The 19,322-nt window shown below is 40.6% G+C and overlaps 1 protein-coding gene across 1 annotated transcript in view; it reads right to left on the bottom strand.

Annotated features, from left to right (window-relative positions):
• The window catches only part of FER1L6 (fer-1 like family member 6), a 59,021-nt gene that overhangs the window by 27,559 nt on the left and 12,140 nt on the right, over nt 1-19,322 (bottom strand). Inside the window, exons 10-21 of the mRNA XM_042036405.1 lie at nt 18,118-18,467; nt 15,356-15,464; nt 13,433-13,613; nt 10,343-10,463; nt 8,946-9,046; nt 8,191-8,281; nt 7,304-7,423; nt 6,088-6,240; nt 4,546-4,732; nt 3,866-3,990; nt 1,791-1,925; nt 1,100-1,249 (exon numbers count right to left, since the gene is read on the bottom strand). Of these exons, the coding sequence (XP_041892339.1) occupies nt 1,100-1,249; nt 1,791-1,925; nt 3,866-3,990; nt 4,546-4,732; nt 6,088-6,240; nt 7,304-7,423; nt 8,191-8,281; nt 8,946-9,046; nt 10,343-10,463; nt 13,433-13,613; nt 15,356-15,464; nt 18,118-18,467 (1,823 nt within the window). The remainder of the gene's footprint in view (nt 1-1,099; nt 1,250-1,790; nt 1,926-3,865; nt 3,991-4,545; nt 4,733-6,087; nt 6,241-7,303; nt 7,424-8,190; nt 8,282-8,945; nt 9,047-10,342; nt 10,464-13,432; nt 13,614-15,355; nt 15,465-18,117; nt 18,468-19,322) is intronic.

Below are 19,322 nucleotides of genomic sequence, written 5' to 3'. Positions count from 1 at the left end.
TCCCAAATTGATACTCATGGAAATAGTAAGATCTCATTTCCTTTCATGAAATGATGTTGTCAACTTTCTAGGGAATTCCTAGTAGTATATTTGAATATATCCCCTAAATAGTGTTGCTTCTTTGTCCCATAAGATAGCAAAACAAAATACAATATATAACTCTTTTTTCACCAAAAAGTGAAATCACAGAAAGTTTCACTCATACCTCTATAATTCCTTAGACTTGAACCATTGAGAATCTGAGACTATGATTGAACCCAGCCACACTCAGGCTCCTCTGAGAAGAAGTTTAGAAAGCAGAGGGGTCCTTTCTGCACCTTGTGACTCAACAGGAGGGCTTCTCTAATGAACTTTGAAGCTCTCACTCTCTCCTGTGACACCACCACAATGAGGAAATATTTCACACGGTGTTGTATTCCAGGCTTCCACCAAAAACATAATTAGCTATCATGATTAAAAGCCTGTTTTATCTGTGAAACATGTTATGACATTCCACATTTTTCCCATTTCAGATTTCAGAATAAACTACTGTAGGTTTTCAGCAGATGAAAATTACCTTTAACTGGTGGCTCTGCAAATTTCAGTGAAATTACCTGAAATCCCAGCATGATACACTCCAGTCCTGCATCTACCAGGACCGAATTTTCCTTTTGTTTTGCAGATGGAAATCATGTAATGTTTCTTTTAATATAGTAGGGGTATCTGAAAATTCAACCTCCCTAATCCAATCCTTATTATTCACCATTTCATTTTCCTAAGAGTGAAAGCACTATTGGGAGCTTCAAGGCTGGTAGTCAGGGCCATGTGCTACTCCAAACAGCAGGTCATTGCAATGGCAGTGGGATTTTCACAGTGTCTCAGGCTGGAGCACAGTTTAGGGCGGGGCAAATGACAGGCAAAGGAGGCTTACAGTGTGTGAAGGGCTGGCAGTGGTGTGTGTGTGGGCAGTGGACCCTGATGGGGTGGAGCAGGTGACATGAATCCCAATGGCTCCCGTTGCAATTCCTATTAATTCAAGATGGTCACGGACCCTGATGCCATGGCAGCTTTTGTGAACCCCAGGATGTAAAAGTGTAATTGTCAAGAAAGTCAAGTTTACCTCCAGAAGCTCAAATGTGGCAAGAAGGTCTCCTCCTGAAAGACTTCCACAGTGCACTGGGTGGTAACAAAGTTTTGGTGGTTCATAGTTTTGATGAGCAAGTCTCACCACAGGGGCAGCCACTGTAGACCCAATATATTCTGCCTTACCCTAAATAAAGGAGAATACAGGGGTCAAATGCATTTGCATTTCACAACAGTCATAGGAGCCAAGATGATGCAGAGCTTAGTATTTATGAAAAAACCTTCTCCTGAAGGAAAGGCCCAGGTAAGATGCAAGGCAGCTGTGAAAAGGAAGAGCTGAGTACTTATTAGCTCTTGAGAGTATCCAAAATTTCTAGCTCTATATTCAGTCAGTGAGACTGCGTCAGAATCTGCATGGTCTTGACCCAGACTTAGATACAATATTTACAGTTGTGTTCAAGGGACCTGGGGGAAAGATGCTTCTGATTTCTGCAAGCTGGTCTTTGGCAGCAAGATTCACTTGGGGAAAATGCAAGGCCACATCTTTGCAAGGACATGCAGTGAATCTCAGGGCTGCTCTCAGATGTTAAACTGCAAACCACAGTAGCACTGAGCTCTATTCAGCCAGGTGATCCATTTAAAGCCTACTCAGTGATTCAGCTTTGCTTCCATGCTTGCAGTAGCATGTAGGAGCCCAGGTTTTTTAGTGAGAAGAATTTTGAGCTTACCACTGCGTCATCATCGTACAGCTCGATGACTATCTCTGGTGGGAACTGGGCAATCTCCTCTTTGTCACCATGAAGGACGATGCTGTTGAAGAGCAGTGTCTGGTTCCAGGTGGGAGATAATGTCTGAGAAATGATCTAATGGAAGAGAGGAAATGTTTAATGAGCTGTCTGGTTGGCTGTCCTTCAGCAGGACATGCTCATCTGCTGATGACATCCTTTCCCACAGCCTGAACAATGCCACGACTGAGACATCCCATTTTTTCAGCACCTCCTCCTAGTCGGAGGAATATGACTCTTTCACTTTGAGGCTGGTATCTCCAATTTCTCCATTTCCCTGTTTGCCTCACAGATCCCTGGCAAGCATATCAATACATGACAACCAGTCTGTGTAGACAAACTTCATTATTAAAGTTAGAGGAAAGCTGTTGGTTTAGGAAAGCAGGCACATGCCAAGTCCTATTAAAATAAACCCTTTGCCATAACTGAGGACAGTTTTCACTTCTCCAGGGCACATTTTTAAAATCTTATTTTTAGTTCTGTGTAATGACACTTAACACTTTATGAAAAAAATATATATTTTCATGAATCACTCAAAATAAATTGGAAATTTTTAATTTGTTGTAATTTGAATTAGGTGGATGCTTATAGCATTTCATCATAGACAATGTTTTAACTGTCTAGGCAGAAAATATATTTAACAAAGATAACATTTAAAGTGGAAAAATGTGCCAACTTCAAAATGACTCATAACTTGTTATCATTCTTTTGAATGGAAATAAGGCTCTACTACCATTTATTGGCACTTGGCTGACACACTTATGAAAACATGCAAGGTATCAGCTGCAATATTTTATTCAGGGGGTGAATAAACTTAACACTTCTGTGCCTATAAACCACTATTTTTCCTGGGCCAAATTCTATTTTCCAGAATCTGGTGCATCTAGATGCAAATTTAATTGGATTCATTCACCATCTTCTATTAGAAGTTAAAATCACATTATGGGAAAAAATCAATTAATAACCCTGAGGCAAAAGTAGAACAAGCAGGCATTTACAATTTAGAGAAAGGTTTTTATTTCTTGCTCCCTTTGGCACATGTAACAGAACTTGCTTTGTAACAGAATAAGTTGTCAGAGGAATTTTAGAATTAATTAAATTAAAACAGTCATCTGTGAAGTTTTGGAGGGAGGGGCTGGATGGGAGGGTTAAATACTTTTTGTGAAGCAAGACCATATTTGGCTCAGCAAATTCTGTTTGTGGCATCATTGTCAGAATTCCTGCCCAGTTTTAACTCCAGGGTAGTTGTAAAGAGCTCAGGATCTTTGAAAGCCAGTCTTCATGTTCTGTGAGAGACCGTCCTTGTGCTCACTTTCCTGGGCTGTACTTCAACTGTTCTTGCTGAAACTCTGTAGAAGTTTCCACTTCTCTCTAGAGGCCCCACAGGAGACCATTTGATCCCTGGAGTTTCCTGAGGGAGATTGGAGACCATTCCCTATGGGCATATTTTAGCACCCTTTAAGTCTCCCACCTCTCTGTTTTCAGCTCATTTCCATCTTAGCGCTCTAAAACCACCAGTGTGCTTTGCCACATTCCATCACAAAGCCATGCTGGCTCACATGGCTACAGAAGCCATAGAAAGGTCTTCATTCTGCTCAATGACTGAATGCATAGGCTAGTGGAAAAGAGAACCATGAGGGTTCATCCTTATATCCACCTTTATACCTAGCAATGATGACAGTCCAAATTTAAAACACGTAAAAAAAGATGTGAAGAAAGGTACACTTGCTCCAAAGTCCCAATAGTCCCAGAGAATTTGATATCTGAGCTAAAATAAACTAGTACTGCTGCACCTCTCTTATTAGAGTAGTGAGTAACACGTAAACTTTTGCCTTGTTTGCAGTGGACTCTCAGGATCTGGTCTTTAACAGCAGGCATCTAACTTTTCTTGCTAGGTGCCTCCTTACAAAACCAAGGTTTTCCCTTTTCATAGCTTAATTGTAAAAAAAAAAAAAAAAACCAAACCAAAACCAAAACCAAAAAAGCTTTTAGTCACCAAAAGAGACTTTGGAACTTACTTTTGTGGTCTGGCAGCGTGATGTGAAGGTAACCTTTGCAAAAGGATCAGAAAGTCCAGTGCTGTCAGCGGCAATGAGCCCCCTTGCCTGATACATGTGGGCTCTCAGCTGGAAGAGGTGCGGGGCTACATCATGACAGAGAAAACAGTAGCATCAGCTCCGTGGAAATAGTGCAGCACATGGGTAGGAGGGCAAGATGCATCAGCTGCTGTCCAACCAGGATCTGACAAGGGGTACTGTTGCTAGTGCTGTCTCACTGAAGAAACACCTGAGACACTCAGAAGTTGTGCAAGACATCTGAATTCACTTAAAATCAGTTATGTAGGTCTCTACTGCAAGGCTATTAAGTGCCAATTTTTATCTCCCATCACTCTTTTATCTACTAGGTGTTCTATGCATCATCAGGAGAACTGAGGGATGCTTCCTCTGCAAGGAGACAGATCCATGGGACAGGGAACAGAAAATGCAAGCAAACAAGTTCTTTCTTTCCCTGACATCTACAAAGTGTCCATGGCAAAACTGATGACTTGGCAATGACGCCAGCCTTTTCTGATGGGAAGAAACAAAGCCATTATCATCTTAGAACAGTTGCTTTATATAGGGGTTGTGCCACACTGTGAACTAGTGCTTTTGAGGCCATTTCTCTTAATTGTTAATATGGAGAAGGAAGAATGTCTTACTTTTATACAGCAGGCAAGCAGGTGAGGGCACCACACTGTGCCCTGAGCTGGTGTTAGATGGTAATTCAATCTCATATCCTACAGGCAAATTCTCCATGGCACTGTGGGCATAGCTGGTAGGTCCAAGCCACAGGTAGATGTCCACCTTTGCCTGCACAGGCCAGCCCTGTGGGCGCTTGCCTGGAAGCTTAAGAAAAAATCCAACATCACCAACAAGCTCAAGAGAGACGGCTGGATGCTGAGTCTCATCAAGCCAGAGTGAAACAAAGCACCATTCTCTGAGCTGATATACTGATAAATGGCATTTCTCCACAGTGAGTGGCCCCTGAGACGCATTTAGCACAAGAAACTTCTGTGATTCTTAGGGCAGGAATTAGTAGTTTGCTCAACTAACAGTCTATGTAAACTGCATACTGCCTAATATGCAGAGGTTGTGCAGGCTACCTTATAGCTGCACACATATAAGTGCTATCTTATGCCCTACTTTGCCCAGACTTCAGCCCACTTTCCATTTTATGCAGTTTTGCTAGTCTCCAGTACTTAGTCCCATGTACTAAAAATATTACTCCATTGGGCAGGTCAGAAAACATTTCCACTGTAAAATGTTACTAGGCTTGACCTATTATTTCCTTTTTCTTCCTTCCCACTTCATCTAGATCTGCTAAGTTCAGAGTTTAGTATTGTCTGTTCCTAAGGTAGTTCTTAATACTGAAGGGGCTGGATAGTTAGTTGCAGAATATTTTATTTCATGCAGGCAAGTAGCACTTTGCTTAGCAAGTAGTACTTTGCTTAGCAAGTAGTACTTTGCTTAGCAAGTACCTACGGCAACTATCTCAGGATCTTAGATGTTTTTATCTGCTCTTTAGCTGTGCTTTATGGGAGTATTCCCAGAAGTCCAAGGTGAAAAACCACTAAAATGTCATTATATGAAGTTACTGTTGTCTGGAGCATTTGGGTTTTTCCTGATTGTCACAGTGGCAATTACACTGCACAGTATTCCACTCTAGGTACTACCAGTCCCCCTGCCTTTGTAGGAGTATATCCACTAGGGCTTTCCTTCAACATGAATAATCCCATAACAGTATTTTGGACATATATTGCACAAACTTATGCATGTTTTAAATAGAAAGTATAAATAATTCCTGTATTACCCCTGAATACCTAGGTTTCCTTGCTGAGTGCTGATCTCCCACCAGTCTGCTCGCAGACTTTCATGTGCTGCATTCTGACGTTTTTGCCAGCAAAGAGGCTGAACCTTTTCTATTTGTTTATGTATACAGACATTGATAAACAATGTTCTATACTTGCCATAAGAAGTAGTAAGGGAATTAATTGCTCATACATCTAAAGCCTGGCAATGATACAGTGCTTAAAGAATGACAAGCATAAATGTAAGAAGCAAATACTAATAAATGGCAGATACAAATCTGTACATATTTTTACACTGCAAAGATGAATCTGTAAAATATCATCCCTGGAAGAAATTTGAATATCCAATGCCCCCCAGGCATTACCTGTGTTTGCAGAGTGCCAAAGACTTACTTTCAGGAAATGAGTTTTAATCTTCCCACAGTCCTTGCCTCTCTGCTCTTTCGCTGGGGAGTAGAGTATGCTTTTTGCTGGGACTCTTGCATATGCAACTCTTTTGTTGTTGCTGATCATCCAGATAAACACATCAGGCACTGTATTCTGTGGCTGTTAAACAAAGAATATTGAACTAAAACTGAATTTTTTCTGTGAGCCACCACCATTGTATTTTTGTTGAAACACTCTGATGCCCTCATGGCTCCTGTGGAGTGGCAGATGTGCACCTGAACTAAAAGAGGCTGTCACTTCATGCTTTGCAGTCCACACCTCCATGTCTAATTACAGCTGAAGGTAAAGAGCTTTGTAGAGTGATTAAGGAGCACCCACCTCATAAATCATTTTAGGAGAAACTAAAATTAAGGATCTGGGTATAACTCTGTCCCAGGAAATAACTTAACCACAGACCACAAAAGTAACTACCATGGAAATACCATCAACTTCATTACACCAGCAAACCAAAAAGGACCAGGACCAAACTCAAACACTGGCATATGATCATCTTTTCTGCTTGTGACGATGCTCAGTGAGATTACCTTGCCCTGTCCCAAATAATGTTTCCCCAAGCAAAGCTTCAGTGAGGTTTGAAACAAAGACCAGCCAAGGGGCTGTTCCCCGGAGGAACTGTAAGCAGGATTACTCTGTTATTGGAAGGAAGAGAATTTGTGTGTAGGATGCAACCATGCCGCTGTGCCACTTGGTCTCTGAGCCAGGGAACAGCCATGGCCCTGTTTGGTTTGTGAGCACAGGCAGCTCTCAGAGGCACAGCTCTCCAGTGGCTGGCTTTTGGCCCAACCAAATAAATAAATTCTTCTGTTATTCTCAAGCTAAATAATATAGACACCCCTGAGCTCATCTAAGTCCAAATCCAAACAGGTGTCCATACAGGTGGAGACATGAGTTCAGATCAGAAAGTTGGCTTCTCCAAGCCACAAGGTATCGGATGACCTTATTATAAAAAATATATCTGTGATGCATCCTCTCCATACCACACAGCCCAGCCTTTCCTACCTCGGTTTGATAACAGGTCCACTCAATGCAAAACAGGATTGGGTCCAGATATCTGAAGGAGAACTCTTTGGATAACCAAGCCAGGATTTATTAATCACATGGGATTATGAAAATTAAAGCCAAGTCTTGGATTTTAATTTTTTCTGAATTCTGTGTGGATTACCTCATCAACCAAGAAACGAATTTTATCTATAAAGCTCTGAGTCTCACGAATCATTTCATCTAGTGGCATCTTCTTTTTCTGCTGCTGAACAATTCCCTTGGCATCACTGGACATTGCTTCCTGCAGTCAGGAAAGACAATATATACTTTTCATCTGTTATCAAGTAGTTTGAACTGGAAGAGAAACAGTCTTTGATTCAAGTCAAAAAGAGAAGATGGAGACACTTTGTTCAATGTTTCTTTGTCACAACAGAAACAGATAAACTCTTTGGAGCTGGATAACACAAAAAGTGAATGTCCTCCGTTTGGTCTTTGTGCGTATACTGCATGTATGGAAGTCCCCAAAAACATGTGATTGCCACCTGGAATTACTGGGCCTTAATCCTGCCAGAAGGCACAACCTTTTGTGCTACAAGCAGTAAAAAAAGCTAATAAATACTCAGATGACCTCCATCCAGTTTTGTTTCTTCTCACTGGTTCCCTGGAGGAGATTACTAGGTCCAGGAATATCAAATGCCAGACTTTACTAGTCTTGAGGTTCAGCAGCACCACAGTAGTTAAATGTCTAACAGCAGTGTAAATTTGGTGCTTTTCCACTAAACTCAGCATCATGCCATTTTAAGATGCATGGACAAGAACAATAATCTCATTATTATAATGTCTTATTTGTATTTAAAAGCAACATCTTTGGATTCATTTTAGTGTATCTGACAACTCTTCATTAAGCACAGTGGGATTTATTAAAAAATATGCTCATGGATACTATATTCATATGAATTACAAAGCATTCCCATATGGTGGAATCAAACAAAAAATAAAATGTCTACAACCAGTGTGCTTTCAGTAATCATCATTACATCAATGCTTATAGGAAAAGAACACACATACCAACTCTTGCTTGAACAGCATGAGCCTCTTTTTGTCCAAAGCAGTGTAGTTCAACCCTTTGGGCTTCTTTTCAGCAATGACCATGAACGCCCTAGGACACATGAATAGCAGGTTTTCTAAATCTGTTATTTTTTTAAAGTGAGAATCCTAATGTGCTAAAATACATTGGAATGTTCTATGTCTGCTGCAGTACATGAAGCAGAAGACAAAGATGCTGAAAATCTCTAAAATATTATGCAACTATAAGATTCAAAGAAAAGAATCCAAAACCTCTGCACCACACTTCAGAGAAATGGGTTAATAATATCTAGAAATAAGGGGTTATACCTATTTTGAGCCCAATCATGTCATTTGATACAGAGCCCACTGGATCCATACCAATATGTGGCATCCTTTGTCTTTATATTAACCTTGTCTTTTTATTTTTTACAGTGTATCTATCACACACTTTATTAAATCCTACTTATCACATATACAACGTATTCTTAGAGTCCTGAAAGCCAAAATAATATGACAATGATTGGCAATTGTCTATTGTCAGTTCTGAATATGGAAAATAGCAATAAATATTTTCTCAGTCTAAATAAAAACTGTAATTTGGGAAGGCCTTTACTTTTACAGAAGAATAAATAAAATATATATCTCAGTAAGTTTACTGTACTTTCTAAAAATTATCATCAGTTTCCTTGCCTAGCCTTGAATTTGTAGCCAGCATTAAATTTGATTTTCTGTATGCATCTAGTAAATGTTATTACCTGCTTTGATTGATAAAACCATTTAGGGTCTTCTTCATTTTCTCCTCAGCTGCAGTCTCTGAAACCTTGATCAAGTCCTTTACTTGCTCTAATGATTCTTCCTATGAAAAACACATGAGAAAGCCACTATGCACAGGAGGGCACTCTGTCATTCTGTCGGTGTTACAGCACCATTTATGACTAGCAGGAATGAGGGAGGCTCATTCAAAGGGAAACTTTGTGGCCTGACAGAAAGAACCTTTGATATATCACTATACTTGAAGTGCACAGAGAAAAGACATAATATATTTTGACCTTTTCCCAGTCTTTCCAATTACTAGTCCAAGCTATTACTGCTTGGAGCAACTTTGTGTTCTTACTTCTTTGAGGAAGATCAATCAGTGAGAAACATTATCTGTTAGGTAGGAGAAAAAAAGCTAGTTCTTCTTGGTTCTGTTTCTAACCCTGCTGCTTAACTTTAGCAAGCTGCTGGAGTTAACATCTTAAACTTCAGTGGTCACCTAAATCCATATGTAAGGTCCATCACAAAACCTGCTGTTGTCCATGAGGAATGGAGTCTGTTCTCACAAGCTAAAATAAATAGCTGGATTTCCAGCAGGGCCTGTGGGGGTTCAGGTGCACTGACAAACATATCTCTCCACATTTGTATATTCAGTTGTTTAATTTTCAAATACCTGGATTCAAAACGTTGGCTTATAAGTCATTGTATTCTCCTGATACAACCTTGCATAAGTATGACTTCAGTGTCACTGCTCACGAGATATATATGGATAAATGAGGGATGAATCAGACTCTTAATCTCAGTGCCCCACATTAAAATATTCAGCATTAGGAGTCACTTTTAAAAAAAACCAAACAGCAAAACCTACATTCTTGAGACTGTTGATAGTCAACTTTAAACAAGGGCAGGAAAAAACCATCATTATGGGAGAGCACTATGACTAGGACATCAGAGTGACTGCCCTTAAGATAATATGCCATTCTGTCTCTGTCAATGTTTTAGGAAAACTAAGAGCAAATACTGTCCTTTAAGGAGTGCCCAGCATAAATACATGGCAAGAAGACATTAGAGGAAGAGCCAAAGGAGACAGAATTGCTCTGTATCTCATATTTTAATTGTTTGAATGTTTTTACAAAGAATAAAACATTGCTGAGGAAAGAATGCAGACCTACAGCCGAAAAAATAGAGTTGTGGTCAGGAATACTTGGGCAGCTTTAATAGTTCAAAGCAATTTAGGGGGAGAAAAAAGGAAAGGGTTAATATCAGCTACTTTCTCACAAAATTAACAACAAGGAATGCAGCTGGGCAAAATTTTGAAGGCCAGATTTGGGAAATGTGGCCTCTCACTGCTATACTTTACTGAGTACAGGAGCCTGGGAGGATGGTTGCCACTTACCAGGTGATCTGCCATTTTCTCAAGAGTGTTGGAGGAGTACAGCCGGAAGGTCTGGTTGCCCCAGTAGCTCTTTACACAGGTACAGGGCTTCCTCTCATCATATGGCAGGTACTGGTAGTTCCTGTGAAAACAAAGGTAGGGAACAGATCATGAAGATGACAGAGCAGTTCAAGGGGAGGCAGAGCAAAGAAAAATTGTTTGGTGCTCTCACAGCACAGAAACTGTAGACGCAACAGGATGTGTTCTCACGAACTGACAAGTAAATCCTGGAAAGAGCAAACACAAACATCACTTATGCTATCTGTGAGATCCCTGAAGAGAAAATGTTTGAGATCAATGGATCTACTTTCAGTGCTTTCCAGGGTGGGAGAAAAGCCAGACAAAAAGGCATGCAGAGAGGTTCTGAAATACTATTAATGGTGGGAAGCCACGAGGGAAAAAGGAACAAAGACTAATATCTGATCACCTCTCCAAAAGCAATGGTTCCACACACTGCACAGTGGGAGAGGCATGGCAGAGTCTCAACACCACATTACTTCCACAAGATGCTCTTTTTCAGAGTTTGTGGAGACTGACATTCCCTATCAGAAACTGATCTGCAAGGCCCTGCTTAGTAAAAGTAGTACCAAACTCATAATAACTCAGTGATAAAATGGATCCACTGCTCTCTCTTTTCGCACTGTTGATCTTAGGTCCAAGTTGTCATATTGACTCTTCTTGTAACTCTGCTTTGTGTGCTCAGCTGCATGAGTGACTTGCACTGAAAAAAAATGAGCAGGATGCCAGCATAACCAGAGTCTCTGCAGACCTGCCACAAAGCTTGATGTTTTGATTAGAGCTGCAATAGGTACTATGTCAAGTCCATATATCTGATAAGCACATTGTCCTCCTTTATATAAATACTACAGCCTCATGAAACTTAATTGCTTGGCCACACTGGATTTAACAATAGAGGAATAGAGGCCTCCTCATTTTCCATACCAATGGTGGGACAGAGGAGACCTTTTTAATGTGTATGAACATCTGCAAACCACTTCACGTTCTTCTGGCCATGGCTCTAATGGCCTCAGATAGTCTCAGTGATTTCAGGTAGAACTGGCCACATGTGTTTCATCATCAAACCAAGACCATGGAAATCAAATCACTTGTTGTTCTTGAGTGTCATATCAATGACTCCAAACTTCCACACACCCCTAAGAGGTTTATGTGTGAATTTTTTCCACTTAAAAAGATTAATATCTTCTCTGTAACTTCATTTTAGTGCCCCATATGATATCAAAAGAGAGAGAATTTTCCATTTACTTTCTCCTCAATAACCTACTACAAAGTGAGAATTACCCATTGAATTTGGTGCACAGCAGAGCTACACAGGCCTTGGGCATCATTAATTTTGGTGCTTCCATAAAAGAGAAAATCAATTCAACTATCTCCCAGGGCCTGAACATATTAACCTGAAATTCATAGAGCTTATGAGCTTTTTCATTGGATTTACTAAGACGAGTATATAGCCATAAAAAAATTCAAATGGAAAACTGAAATTTCATGTCTATTATTCCCACTATCACAATTTTGAGGAATTTGAATTTTTTCAGTGTTATCTTATCCTTAGTATATAAGTTTTGACATAAATGTGGAAAACTCCTGGCAGTATCACGGGGTCTGCTTTAGAAGCCTTATTGCTTTGCCTGATCCTTTAATTAGTTAGTGGTTTTAATCTCCAAAATATACTCTTCTTTTTGTTTTCCATTATTCATTTATGACTCTAAAATGCAGTTTATCTAAACTACTGAATATCCCATTAAATACTGATTAATACTAAAAATATCCAGTGGTGAGACCAGTAAGATGCCATTATAAGAAGACAATGAAAAACTCATTAATTGGTATCTGTGGCTGGCCAAGCTGTTTTAAATAGCACAGGAGGGAAAAAAATATGCAGCATTCTACATAAATTTGAGGAAAAGGGATCTTTAATGAGAGAAAACTTTATTAATACGGGAGCAAGCCAAGAAGCAAATAGCTGATTTGAAGAGTGATTCATTCTTTTATAACAGTTCTTTAAATCTAAATTCTTGTTAAGGGAAAACTAAAAAATCCCAGCTTCTCTCAGGGAGGATAATAATGCTCTGCATGCACCCAAATCTGCAGTTCTGTTAACAAGGAAAGGCAACTATCCTTCTATCAAGCACTGAGGTTTTTTCCCTCTTTTTTTTACTTGCTGCAAAACCAAAATTTTTTACCATGATATTGTCATTCTTGTTTTCTTTCACAAGTTCTTATTTAATCTAAGTGAGCCATTGACTGCAGAAAAGAATGAAAGTGCTTTTTAAATTTAGAGATATCCAGAAACCAAACAGATCCAGGTTGATATTTTCCTCCTGGTCCTTGTATCTGTAGACTGCTTGGCCTTCTAAAGAAAGAGGTACCATCTAGTCTTGGCAGTCACCTATATCGGGGATTGTTCTACCTACCAAAGCGATAAAGAAAATATTTCTTTTTATTAGCATCTTTCGAATGAATTAAACCTTTGTGATTCTGTTTATAAACAAGGCTATTTAGAAGAACTGTTCTGCATGTTTTCTTCCATAGCTCCATTTCTTTTCTCAAGGACTATTTCCTCCTACTTCTGTTACTACTTGCTGTTTAAGTCTGTATCTGTAATTATTAGCTCTGGAAAGTGTTCTGGGAAGTTGAATTTGCCTTGACCAGATGTCAATATTTCACATGTGGTATTGTGCTTCTGGAGCTGGACACTGGCTGGATGTTACTTGTGATCACAGTGTGGGACCCTAAACCAGGGATGGCACTGAAGTTGTGTTTTCCTGTAGCTTTTCAATGTACAGTTGGTGTAACACAGCCCTTTTAGAAAGGGTTCAAGAGCCCAAGATTAGATGAGTATAAAATGGCTCAGAGCCTGTTCACTTCAGTGAAGACTAAAAAATTTACTGTTGTGAGAGATGTAATTGAGGACCTAAAACCCTCCATTTCACACAAACTCTTTAATGCTGCCAAGGTTCCTCAATGAGTCCCACAGGATTATAAAATAAGAACCAGAGTCCTACATGACGTTTTTGAAACACAGATCCTCACCTGTTCCCACCTGTGATCAGTGGCTTCTCGGGGGGTGTGGTAGATATCAGGGGTACTCCAAGGTCATGAGAAATGTCATCTTCCCCCTCATGCAGAAGGCTTTCTTCTGCTTCTCCATTATGTGTCTTCTTTTTCCCTCCAGCTCCTGCTGACACCCCATCAGTAGTACTTCCAAAGTTACCTAGAGACCCAGGGTTACAGGAGATGTCTAACTTGGAGGTGGTAAACATGAATGGGTTTAAAAAAAGAAAACAACCAGTCATACCAGTGGGAAATCTTTGTCCCCTCCTGTTCATTTAGCTGTTTTAACCACACCACAGTTTATAAAGGTTGTGACAGGTTATGTTTGTCTGTGGAATGTCAGGTGCCAGGACAGTGTTTCCTTACCTGTCCCATGTGATATATACCTAGTATATCACATCACTAAGTGATGTGATCCTCTGGTTGCTGGCCCCCAGGACCTCCAGCTTTTGCTAAAGAAATTCAGAAACCAAAACAATACTGCTGTTGATATTTCTATACTCCAGAGCCCTGATATGGCATTGATTTACACAGAAAATGTATGTTTTCTTCAAACATATGGATGATCATTTCAAAGTTTAGTCTCAGAAGTGATAAACTCTTTTTCAGACAAGTAAATTTTGTATAGTAGGGTTGCAGAGTTAGTAATTACAATGCTTTGAGGCCTCAGCTTCAAGCCTAATGCCAGACAACTCTGCCAATGATACAATCATCTTCCCGAAAAGGATTTTGCTTTAAAGGGCAATTAGCACTGGGAAAGAGGTACATCCATCAAACTGATAATTACAGATTTTAAAAGAGACAGGCAGAAAACAATCCCTGCAAGAGAAGAGTGTACTGAATCACCCCATATGACCTCCTGATCTGAATTGTTGGTTCAGCCTTTTGTGTAAATAATGACAACTTGCCAAGTTTGGATCCAAATTTCCACTACACAGGTAGCTAATAGATGTTCAGGTCCAGAATTCAGAGCCAGATTCATCTTTAGTATTAATTCTGACAAGAATCAATATCGTTTCTTGCCCAACTATTTAAATGAGTTTCTTGTCATTCTCAGCTCAGCTTCCTGCTAAGTTTCGGCAGGAATCAGTATCACTCCTTGATTCCCGTTTGTCACAGCATCTCTCCCTGCACACATAGCCTTACAGCTGAGCACAGTCATGGACGCGAGCAAAGACTGAAAGTGTCAGGGTGCTACCGTGCACCTGGGCTCTTGCTGGGTCTCGTACAGAGATAATCAAACCCCTGCAAGGGAAACGAGACCAATTTCTCTCTTAAGAGAAAGTTCTTCTGCTTTGAAAATATGCACTCAATGTTCATGAAAATGTCTTCATTTTCTCTTCAGTCTGCTTCCATGGACAACCTAGCTCCATGATGAGGAGCACATGGAGTACGGTCCTGCTTTCCACTGGAAGAGGAAAGGACTTACCAGGAGAATGTTAGGACAAGCTGGTGCATTCAATTTGAGTCTTGGCTGTACATCACCCCCCTGCCCCACTCCACCCACAGGTAATTAATGGGATTGGCCAATACAATGGACAGGGATCCTTTCCAAAAAGGGCTCCCTCACAGCCAGGGACTAATTGCAATGGACATCACAGAATGAACTCTGCCTGAAGTAAATTATGCGAGTTTGATCTCACATAAGAGGCTAAATACTGGCTAAGTTGCTGTATATAGTGGGTGAGAGGATTTGTATTAATACAGGGCATTTGGGGCATAAGACAGCATCAGTATGCTCAGCTTGACAGTTATCCAGAGAAATAATCAGGGTTTAACTCAAATGTAAGCTCTACTCTGAAGCTGACTCCTGAACCCTGAGACACACCAGTCAGTAACACCTATCATCCCATTGCTCCTGAGGCTCCCTCTCTGCTTTGGGTAAGACCATAACACACTTACCGACAGAAACCTCAAAGGTTATTGGCTTGTCCCCAAACTTCCTATCAATCATTGTGGCTTCAAAAAATGTCCCAAAGAGAAGGAATTCCTCAAATTTCTCTTCATAGATCTATTGGAGAAGAAGGAGGAAAATGTTGGCATTTATTTTACCGTTTACTATTTCTTAAAGGACAAAGGAAAAGCGTAATGGTCTTTTGTGGAGTTTTAAGGCTCTGCTGGGCTCTGTTTACACCTATTGGAGACCCAGCATCTGCTTGTCCCTGGGATGGACTCTCAATCAAGGAGGACCAGCTAACACTTCTGATGCTCTTGGGTCATTAACAAAAAAGCTATTAGGCCCAAGCCAAGACTAAGCTCAAAGGTGACATACTTTATGGTTTGAGTTCTCCCCAGATTTACACCCCAGGTGCTGCCATCTTCCCATCCAAACCCTTCTCATTTCACAAGTGCAAACTGAGGCCCATTAGGCAAGATCAGCAGTAGCTTCTTCTGCAATGTGTGTGAGGCAATGAATGAAACATCATCTCTACATGAATATTTGTTTCCCTGTCTTCTGCAAAGCAGAAAAACTTTTTGACACAGTCCATGATCTCTGCATTTTGAAAAACCTCTGCTATACACAGCAAAAGAGCATAGGTCTTCAGTGAAAGGATTAACAGCATCGTATAAAGTCAACAGCACAAACAGAGTGCAGCTCCAGAGTAACTTTAGCTTTTTATACTTTTCCAGTATGAAATCCAGAACATAGGGTGTCTAATAAAGCCGAGGCTCAGAGACTACGACACACGCATCTATCTCCCATTATAAAAAAACCCAAATTTTAATATCTTCTTGCTGTTGGACTAGGTCAATAAAGTTGTGCTGTGGGGATGGATAATTTGCTTCTGTTGTCTTGGAGGGTCTATGAGACATTTTTCACATTATTGGTAATGTCTCCAGTTCCTGCTTTTCCTTTCAGAGTTGTAATACAATTACTGTCTACTGTAGCATGAAATATTGCTGAATGTCAAAACCAAAAGAATATCAAGCATCACTGTATCATGTTGTTGCCTTTTATTCCTTCTCTCTTTGAAACTGAGACACAGCAGCTGGAAATAAATCCTTATTATTACTATTAATGTTTTTTGGTGTTACAGCAGGGTTTGTTTCCCTACCTGGGGTATTTAGCCAGGACCTAAGACCATAGTGTCTGAGCTACTCATAATGGATTTATTGCATATAAAGGAAAATTTATATGGAAATAAAGGTCTTTGAATGTCACCTCTATTACAGTCTTCAGAGAAGAACTGAGGGACAGAGGTAATTTACAACTATATGAGTAAATAAGTAAGAGCGGGGCACAGGTTCACACAACTGGCTTGCAATTGCCCATGCCAGTTCTCTGCTAACACACTCCTTGACCCACTCCAGCCAGCCCTCATGCCAGAAGTGCCAGGGCACATGCCAAGAAAAAGCACTTCTCAAGGCTAGGCCTCAAGACCAAAGAATAATTGCTCCTCTCCTATTTACTTGTAGAGATGGAGTTGAAAGACCAAGAATCAGAAGTAATGAAGGACACATATCTTAAGAAGTGAGCTAGAACTCGCACTACAAAAGCCAAAGTTTTGATCAATGATATAGATTCACAGAATCATCAAGGTTGGAAAAGACTTCTGAGATCATCAAGTCCAAATTTGACTGAACCTGCTCATTGAACTATGTCACAAAACACCACATCTACTCATTTTTTGAACACTTCCAGCAATGGTGACTCCACCACTTCCCTGGGGAACCTGTTCCAATGCTTAACCACTCTTTCAGCGAAGACATTTTTCCTAATATCCAACCTGAACCTCCCCTGGCACAACTCATGGCCATTTCCCCTTGTCCTATTGCTAGCTGACTGGGAGAAGAGGCCAACCTCCACCTCACCACAACCTCCTTTCAGGCAGTTGTCATAGATACACGAAAATGAGAGGAAAATTGGTTATGAGAATACTTTTTTCCTATTTATTGGGTTAAAAAAAAGAGCTTGCTTATGCAGTAATTGCTGTTGCTCCCAGACAGTGACGTGGTGGAGCAGAGAATCAAAGCTCAAACACTGGCCCTGCTCCCAAGCCCACACGCCCTGCCACAACTGTCCAACCTACTCAAAGCACCATAGTGCAGATCTTCCCATGATGTAATCCTATACAACAGATGGAATTAGGCAAACATCAATTAACACTGTTTGAAACTGAGAACATAATTTTCAGCTCTTCTTCTAAAGAGATTATCAACCTAACACTAACACCACATTGGCAATGTAATATTAAAGGAAGAGCCTAAATCAGGCTAGACTGCATCTATCTCTCTGCATTTGCACAAAATCTATGTCAGTGATTCCCTATTGACTTCAATTGACAACCATGGGTTTTCTTGGATGAATGCAGGAAGTCAGGCTTTATAATTCCCAGCTGCCCACACTGGCTCTCTAGCAGATATTAAGTTAGATAAGTGTCTGTAGGAACATGTGGATGCAGCTAGTGCAAAAAGAATAATAGGACAGGAGACTAAGTTTTATGAACACCAAATCTTACTTGATAGTTTTTTGACTTACAGGTACACACTAAACGCTGCATTTGTGCTGTATTATTATGAGGAGGTCCCAAGAATGTGGAAGCATGGAGAAACCAGGGAGCACAAAAGGCAGTATTACATGGCCTGACCCCAAACACACACACCAGTGCTGTTCTTGGAGGTTTACCGACACGTGACAACCATTCTCTTAATATCATACTGACCTCTAAAGGTACATCAAAAGGCTCAACTTCCACTTCAGTTGAGTTCATCTTGTCTGAAGGAGAAGCTGACTTTCGGTCCTCTCCTGCTTTCTCAGTTTTGTCTTTTCCTTTGAGTGCTTTGAAGTCTTTATCTTTAGATGACAATTTGATATCCTTGATAATGCTTGAAAACTTCGACTCACGGGCTCCTCCTGAAAGTATCTCCACAGCAATCTCAAGGAAGAGACGTCCCCTGAAGCAGACCCCTTCTCCAAAACCTTCATTCAGCTCTTGGTGGTCATCAATGAGGCTGTGGTTCCTGGGTGAGCCATAGAGATTGATCCAGGCAGGCCCAAAGGTAGGCAAAAATCCTGGAGATAAAGTACCTTTTGTGGCTTTTCTGTTAGGTGTTAGCATGCTCTCCTCACTGTCTGCTCCAAGAAATCTTGCCTCTAATGCCCCAAAAGCCAAACCTGGACCCATTTCTGTGCAGTTGGGGATCACTTCACACAGAGCACTGCTTTGCAGGGCAATTCTTAGACACCAAAGAACCTCTGCCAATACCCAAGCGACTCTGCTGGTTTGGAGCTCTTTCTCAGAAGGTCATGGTACCACACGTGCTGGGCAGGAGGTCTATTGCATCTCTTGAAAAAAGAGCTTGCCGCTGCAGGCTAAGGGCTGGGACATGATGGGAGAGGATAGAAGCTTTCTCCTTTAGTTCAAATTGTTTCCAAGTCTGTGTCACTCAGTTTATATGAATTTTTCTTTTATTTTCTGATTAAGGACTCAGATACACATTTGAATTGGCAGGTTTAAGGAGTCACTGTGCCTTCGCTGAGCTATGATAATTGACCATGTTCTACACATAGGTCACACAACATCAACAAGGCTATACATGCAGACTCAAACATCGGTGAAAAGACTCCAGATAGTGAGCCTCTCCTCACACAGAGGATAACACACTAGTTCACAGTGCCTCCCTGGGCTGTGATAGCGCCCAGCTGAGCCTTACCTAAACACTTTGCTTCCAGTGGGTAGATCAAAAACACAAGCCCACTCTGCCATTGATTTTTAGTGATTTTCATTTTGTGGCTTCATTGCTCAACAGAAACTCACATGAACTATAAACTTACATCAGTCATCCCCTGTGGATTAGAGTAGACTATTGCCACAGCCACAAAGATGGTACCAAAGTAGGCAGCAGCCCTTTAACAAGAACAACGTCA

Source organism: Corvus kubaryi, unplaced genomic scaffold (genome assembly GCF_017639235.1).
Source record: "Corvus kubaryi isolate FWS band 111438036 unplaced genomic scaffold, C.kubaryi_AGA036_p1.0 37385, whole genome shotgun sequence".
In the NCBI taxonomy this organism is placed as follows: Eukaryota; Metazoa; Chordata; class Aves; order Passeriformes; family Corvidae; genus Corvus; species Corvus kubaryi.
The sequence above is the reverse complement of the archived record's forward strand: the minus strand, read 5'-3'. Positions and strand labels throughout refer to the sequence as shown.